At 43.2% G+C, this 7,443-nt stretch overlaps 1 protein-coding gene and 2 non-coding genes across 3 annotated transcripts; all 3 read right to left on the reverse strand.

Moving 5' to 3' along the window:
• Nucleotides 1–282: 282 nt before the first annotated feature.
• On the reverse strand, nt 283–402 carry LOC125531264. Its single transcript, XR_007293129.1, has one exon. It is a non-coding gene; the product is annotated as a U5 spliceosomal RNA (small nuclear RNA).
• A 1,211-nt stretch (nt 403–1,613) lies between these two features.
• On the reverse strand, nt 1,614–1,733 carry LOC125531262. Its single transcript, XR_007293128.1, has one exon. It is a non-coding gene; the product is annotated as a U5 spliceosomal RNA (small nuclear RNA).
• Nucleotides 1,734–2,474: 741 nt separating this feature from the next.
• LOC125531261 (serine/arginine-rich SC35-like splicing factor SCL33) lies at nt 2,475–6,548 on the reverse strand. Its single transcript, XM_048695676.1, has 6 exons — nt 6,397–6,548; nt 5,149–5,303; nt 3,958–4,035; nt 3,132–3,290; nt 2,954–3,034; nt 2,475–2,839 (listed from the first exon to the last, which is right to left on the reverse strand). Exons 2-6 carry the CDS (start codon nt 5,295–5,297, stop codon nt 2,689–2,691), a joined length of 618 nt encoding a protein of 205 aa, XP_048551633.1. The 5' UTR covers nt 5,298–5,303; nt 6,397–6,548; the 3' UTR covers nt 2,475–2,688.
• Between the last annotated feature and the right edge of the window lie 895 nt (nt 6,549–7,443).

Consider the following 7,443-nt stretch of genomic DNA (forward strand, 5'->3'; position numbering starts at 1 on the left):
GCAACAGGAGTTGCTTCGGCCGCAGAGAGGATGCGTAGATGCAGACAAATACTGAACTGACCGGCCATTCAGTCTGTTTGTAAAGGAAACAGTTGGAGCTTAACGAATGACGTCTTTCTTTCTGGCATGAATTAAAACCAGCAACTAGTACAAAAACAGAGACGCATTCAGGAAAGAACTTATAAGAATACATGAAAAATATTTGAAAATCGGGATTGTTTGGGTCTTCCTGAGGAAAACACACCGTTGAAAAGCAAAATTTTGAAATTCAGGCTTGGTGGGGCCTTCTCACAGGAAGAAGATTTAGGTTAAAAATTAGGGTATGCTGCTTAGTGTGGCGTGCACACGGTATTCTTTAGTAAAAGGCGAAAGAATAATTCGCCTTGTGCTCACCACGCAGCTGCTTGCCTTTCACCACTCGCACTACGCCCTCTTATATAGCCGAGCTCCCTCCCCTCTCTCCCTTGCCCGGGCGAGGTGGGACTAAACGAAAACCATCACTACTCTGCCTTGGCTCCTTCCCTACCGTGTCAGCAAAGCCCACAGACTCTTTTTTATGTTGAGGACAATCAAAGCCCACATATGCATTTTACATGTGGCTACTCTGCATTTCAAATTGCTCGGCCCAGAAGGAGTGACGCCAGCGGCCCAAAGGAGCCGTGCCCTTCGGGCGATCGTGCGACGGCCTGCGCGTGGAAATTTTGCTGCCTGTGAGCGCACGGTAGATTCGCCTAGAAGGCTAGAGCACGCATGGAGGGGATTTTTGTCTCAAAAAAAAAACGCATCGAGGGGATTTCATTCCCAAGTTGAAACGCAAGAGGAAGAATCTGATACTAGATGAGGTCAGTGCATAGGAGAGACTTTGCACCAAATGAGCTTGACTTTCAGAAGTCGAAAGTGCTATGACAGCATTTCAGGCTTGTGGTTCGCATCCTTTGTGTCGACCAAACTCTTTATCTGTCCGGCTGTTCATCGAGCTGGTACTTACGTACATGTGGAACAAGCTCATGTATCTGCTGCGTTCAACCGTGCTTGCTCACAACGATTTATGTAGTCATCTTTATTTGTATGCTGAAAACTCAGTTACAAAGTTTGTAGGCCCTCTTTTCTTTAACAGAACACACGCAGTTTGACATAGTCTTTGCTACTACGCCAGGGCGATCTCTATGGAAATCCACAGATAGCATGCTTCACAAAGCGAGATAGCAGACTAGATTACCACGAGCTAGTCCTTTACACTTCTCTTCATCCGCTAACAGAAATCGATTAGCATGTTCGGGGGAGTGAAATAGATCAACGAAGACTCTGTCTCTCGCAGCTAGGCTGAAGATGCAACAGGAGTTGCTTCGGCCGCAGAGAGGATGCGTAGATGCAGACAAATACTGAACTGACCGGCCATTCAGTCTGTTTGTAAAGGAAACAGTTGGAGCTTAACGAATGACGTCTTTCTTTCTGGCATGAATTAAAACCAGCAACTAGTACAAAAACAGAGACGCATTCAGGAAAGAACTTACAAGAATACATGAAAAATATTTGAAAATCGGGATTGTTTGGGTCTTCCTGAGGAAAACACACCGTTGAAAAGCAAAATTTTGAAATTCAGGCTTGGTGGGGCCTTCTCACAGGAAGAAGACACCCTTCAAAAATTAGCGTATGCTGCTTAGTGTGGCGTGCACACGGTATTCTTTAGTAAAAGGCGAAAGAATAGTTCGCTTTGTGCTCACCACGCAGCTGCGTGCCTTCCACCGCCCGCACCACCCGCTCTTATGTAGCCCACCTCCCTCGCCTCTCTCCCTCAGCTAGGCGAGGTGGGACTAAACGGAACCATTTGGACGCCCTCTGCTTGCCCTCCGCTGCCCCAGACGCACGTTACGTCGGGCCTGGAATGTCAGCCCAGCAGCAGTGACGCGAACGGCCCAAACCAGCTGTCCATGGCGTCCTACGCGGCCTTTTCCTTTCGCGATCGTGCGACGGCGCTTGCGCGTGGAGGGAAATTTGTTGCCACCTCTTCACTTGCCTTAAAAAAAACCTCTCTTCGTTCATGTACGATGCGTCTGTCTATCTGGCATTGTGTGCTTTTGTGTTCACGATCACCGGCCATGGAAATGATGCACGTCCATGTTTTTTTGTGTTCACGGAGAAACCGATGCACTGATCTTGCAGGAAAGAAAACATTCTTGTGCAGGTATTCCCATCAAAAGGGTATATAGAATTCAAAGAAAAATGGAGCGTTACAGCTGGTGAAAGAATGGTCTGTTAGAAATTATAATCTGTGCATAGGTGGGACTTTGCACAAAATGAGCTTAAAATTCAGAAGATGACAGCATTCCAGCTGGGACAGTTCCTTGTTTGAATCTTTTTTTGTCGACCAAACTCATGTGCTGCTCTGCTGCCAACTACTCCCTTCGTCTCATGTGTCAAAAACGTTCTTAGGGAGTAGCATTTACCCCGGCCCAGTGTATGCCCGTGACGAATATGCAATGCAGAGTCATTTTATTTATGCGCTAAATAATCTAGTGCAAAAGTACAGAGCCGCAGACACAGTTTGACATACTCTTGCTGATACACGACGGCAATCTTCTCTCTATAAATCCACGGGTAGCGCGGTTCACAAAAGCGATAGCAAACTTAGATTCCCACGAGCAAGTCCACTACAGTTCTAGAGACCCGAGCAGAGCTACTGATGCTTCATCCGCTAACCGAAATCGACCTCTCTCTTCGTGAGGACCTGCCGTACTTCCCATCCAATGGACTCGCACTCCTCGATCCGCTGGGCGAGCGGGAGCGCGAGGGAGACTCGTCTCTGAACCTCCGCCTTGCGGGCCGAGGTGATGGAGACCTGTCAAAAGGCAGCAGGTTCAAAGCATCATTAGGTGGAGAAAAAGATCAAGAATCATACTGTATTAAAGTCTCCAGCAGCTACACTGAAAGCTGGAAAGAAGAGCATGCACACCTTGAGTAGCTTCGGCCGCGGTAAGATGGCCGCCCCCTTGGGGAAGGAGAGTGCCGCCGATCGTAAGACCGACCTCTGCTACTGCAGGATGTGCAAACAAACAGTCAATTGAGTGGCCGGCATTTGGAGTTGAACTAATGACAAGCTACGTGTGGGTGCAAAGAAACAAGCAGCAGACCTTTCTCTGGTTCTCATCTCAGCAGGCTTCTTTCTGTTCTCCTGTGCAAAAACAACTGCAACTTCTCTACCAAGAATGACCTGTCCATCCATGTAGTATTTTGCGTCTGCCGCATCGTTGGGATCAAAGTACTGCACAAACCCAAATCCCCGTGGCTCCCTGCAACGGACCCAACAAAGTAGAAAGATCATATCCATCCTTAAAAAGGGTTAAAAGCTTATGGCCCTGAGCAATATAACAGAATTTCTTCAAAGCAGTACACAGCAACCAAACCAGTGTCAACTTCCAATAGTCAAAGACACACGCAGATTTAAGTAAAACAAGTAAAAAGTGCACTCGGCTGCTGACCTTGCACTTCATAAGAGTTCTAATACAGACTTCGAACTCTTCATGATCACTTGCAAATCTCTTAAACCTGTAACTATATCTTCCGTTCTCTTCAATAGTGATCTTAGTTGCATTTGTATGTCTCTTAACTTGCAAGTCTCTATTTCTTCCATTCTCTTCAACAATAATCTTTAACTGCATGTTTCTTAACTTGCAACTTCTCTATCTTTCCTTCTCTTCAACAGTACTCTTAACACTTGTCTTCAAAAGATTACTTCCACTGTTAATTCCAAGGGGTTCACAAAAGTATTTAATGTACGCTGATACAACTATATTGCAAACAACTATCTTGAGAGGTGGATTATCCTATGGCTAAAGCGGCATGTGCTATCCTACAAGCTCGAATAGCAAATATGGATATGGCAGTATGTTACTGCAAAAAATTGCTAATATCTGCAGTTGTAATGGACAATGAACAGGTCTAGATAGAGTGCCTTACTGAGTATAGTAATCCCTTGGAATATATACGTCTTTAAGACGACCAAACTGTGCAAATGGCCGGCGAAGGTCATCTGGCCTGCATTCATAATTGATGATGAGTTAAAAAGGCTAGGAGGAAAGAAGAAACTCACATCACTTACATGGAAAGAATAAAAAAATTGATAACATAAGAAACAGCAAGATAGGAAGGGAGAGACGCGCACAGACGAATGCCAGTTAAGCAGCAGATAGCAAAAGGCAACACATATGACTAATGCCTATTCAAGGATGCATTTTGAGGTTTATCCCTATTGGTTAGTGCTGATCCCCCACATGGGAAGGCATGGGGTAACAACCGAAGATGGACTCATTTTAGTACCACCAAGTTATATTCAAAACTAAATGTATAGACTTAAAAAACTATCTTAGTTGAACATGAATACATCCATGCTTTAAAATAGAATGAGGATAGAATGTCAAAAATGCATTTACCATATTTTCTGAATGTGTTACACCAAGGTGAGTTTAGGTAGGAAATTCCACAAATAATACACCGGATACGAAAATGCATGCTAGTTTGGCCTAGGAGAAAGTTTAGCTAACATATACTCCCTCCGTCCGCGAATAAGTGTACATCTAGCTTTTGTTCCAACTCAAAGTTTTAAAATTTTGACCAACTTTATAAAAAATAATAGTAACATATATGACATCAAATTGATATATTATCAAAGTACAATTCAAAACGAATCTAGTGATACTAATTTAGTGCCATAAATGTTTTTACTTTTTTCTAGAAAGATGGTCAAAATTTTAAAACTTTGACTTAAGACAAAAGCTAGATGTACACTTATTCGCGGACGGAGGGAGTATGACAAATTGCTTATTCTTGGATGCATTTTGAAATTGATGCCTCATTAGTGCTGAATCCCCCACATGGAAAGGCACAGGGCAACAACCGAAGATGGGCTTATTTTATTGTACCACCAAGCTATATTTTAAACTAAATGTATATACTATTAGACTTACAAAACTATCTTAGTTGAAGATGAACACACGTTTCCTCATCAAAATAAAATGAGGATAGAATGTCACAGATGCATTTACCATACTTTCTGAACATGTTTAACACCAAGATGAATTTAGGTAAGAAATTGTAGAAATATAAATACACATGCTAGTACTAGCCTGGGAAGTTCTGTGGAAACCTTACCTGCAGTCACGACGAAGGTTCCTGACCAAAAGACTGGTTGGGAGATCTCTACCCCGACCATCATAACGATCACGGGGACTTGGGCTACGGGCCCTTCCCCTGTAGCCTCTCGGTGGTGGGGATGGGCTGTAGCTGTAGCCTCTCCTCATATTGGTCTACAAGAAAACAATAAAGCATTATTACTAAAACAATTCCATGCGCCACAAAATGACCATACTAGCCTATTTGGTGCAATGAAGATTAAGCAAGGCATAACCTAACCATCAAGCATTAACTTCAAGGGATGTTCGAATAGGGAGAAGATTGTAATGATCGTTTCGTGCTCAAAACATCATTATTTTGTCCATTGTACAAGATGTCATCGCTTCATCATCACATGTTTTCTCATTTAAAATTTAATACTCCCTCCGTTCACTTTTGTAAGTCGTTTCAGACAACTCAAAATAGGCTGTTTTGCATATTGTCTGAAATGTCTTCAAGGTCTTATAAAAGTGAACAGAGGAAGTAATAATTTATAGTTACATTGATGCAAACATTAGTTGCTAGAGATGACACTAAAACACAAGTATGTAAGTTTACATAATGGCCTTCCTAAAATTAACTTATATGACTTCGCAGGGATAGTTCACTACAGATTTCAGTTATTTTGTCTGATCTTCATGAAGTATAGAAAAAAACAATAACGAGCACAAGCTATCATCTAAAAGACTAACACCATCAGGCCCGCTGGGTCAAAGGGCGAACAGGACGTTTTAAGTACCCCCACAGTTAACCAACCTATCAGACTCGTGGGAGTATCTCTTAGGAGATCACAAGAATACTTCCTCGAATCAACACAAGGGAATGACAAACAGGTTAGGATGAAACATTGACTACCCCACAGTTATTGTGCGCATGAATGAACATGAACACTGGCAACCAGAAATTCAGAGCAACGACCACACTATATAACGGCAACGCTGCCGCACCGAATTTGCTTCAGACCTATCCAGACAGTCTAACGAACCAACAGATCTGAGGCGCGATTACAACCGCAATCCATCATCCACTTACATCTTCTACCATGATTATAGCATGAGCGGAATCGTCAATCAGGACCGGCAATAATTTTTGGAATATAAACTGCTTAAATTTCCACGGGGATCACGCGAAATCCGGGATCAGGAATACATCGCAGTGATTAGGTGAACTATATCAGACGGATGATCACAGGCAACCAAGCTACCAAGCAAATCGAGCGAAGCTTACCGCGGACGGGGAGGATCGATCGGAGTGGCGCCGCCAGAGGGGAGGAAGGAGACGAGATCAAGGTTCGCGTGGAGTCCGGAAGCTTCCCGAGGCGACGGGGAGTGGCGCTGCCTTTATCGACTGAGCCGGTGTCGCGCAGACGTTGGATCGGGACACCCGTCCTAACTTGTGCGTTTGGACGGTGATGGATGCAGTGGGCCGAAACCGTTTTGGGTCATAGGTGGATGGGCTTCTCTCCCCATTTTTTTTAACAACAATAAGTGTCACAATTTTGAACTAACTCCAATTCAAAACTGCGACATTTTTTTTACATCCAATTCAAAACTGCAACACTTATTTTGAATCGGGGGAGTAGTATTTTTTTTAAGAAATTGTTGAAAATAAAGGTCAAACGAAACAAAAGAAAATGATGAAATCACACATAAATGGATATAGAAAATTCAAAGAACTCAAGAGTATCAAACATACATATAATGTCGAGTCTCATATGACTTGTCAAAATTTCCCTCGACAACAAAAAAAATTCGTGTTCAAAGGGATATAAATTGGTGTTTTCTTCCGCAAACATCTTTTGTACAAAATTGTACACTAAACTAAAGGAAAAGATAGAACCGGATCATACACCAATTTTTTCTAGAAAAAGTATATGTTGACATTGCTTTTTTACAAAAAAATTTGAGCATCAGTACAGACACAAGCGCTCATATACACGCGCATACACTCATCCCTATAAATGCACACACGCATACCCTACCCCTATGAGCACCTCCGAGAGACTGAGCCGGCATATCATCTTGAGATTTACGAAATCGCCGTAGGCGCCTCGTCGTCGACGGAAACGTCTCCTCCCACTGAAAGCGCATCGCCGGAAGTCCTGAAATAAATCCAGGAATAATGCGAGCACCAGGATTTGAACCCCTGGTGGGTTGGGGATACCACTGTCCACCTAACCATCTCAACCACAGGTTGGTTCGCTATAAAAGATATATACATTGACATATCTAGATCTAGATTGTTTTGTATTTTTCGTTTGCAACTAGAAAGTAC

Source organism: Triticum urartu, unplaced genomic scaffold, assembly GCF_003073215.2.
Source record: "Triticum urartu cultivar G1812 unplaced genomic scaffold, Tu2.1 TuUngrouped_contig_6919, whole genome shotgun sequence".
NCBI lineage: Eukaryota > Viridiplantae > Streptophyta > Magnoliopsida > Poales > Poaceae > Triticum > Triticum urartu.

What these genes read in the sequence shown, in the direction of transcription:
- LOC125531261 (XM_048695676.1), bottom strand. Translation starts at nt 5,297, where the DNA reads ATGAGGAGAGGCTACAGCTACAGCCCATCCCCACCACCGAGAGGCTAC. An exon ending in AACCTTCGTCGTGACTGCAG is followed by an intron (nt 4,036 to 5,148) that starts GTAAGGTTTCCA and finishes TTATGAATGCAG; the next exon opens with GCCAGATGACCTTCGCCGGC. An exon ending in CCAAGGGATTACTATACTCA is followed by an intron (nt 3,291 to 3,957) that starts GTAAGGCACTCT and finishes GGTCCGTTGCAG; the next exon opens with GGAGCCACGGGGATTTGGGT.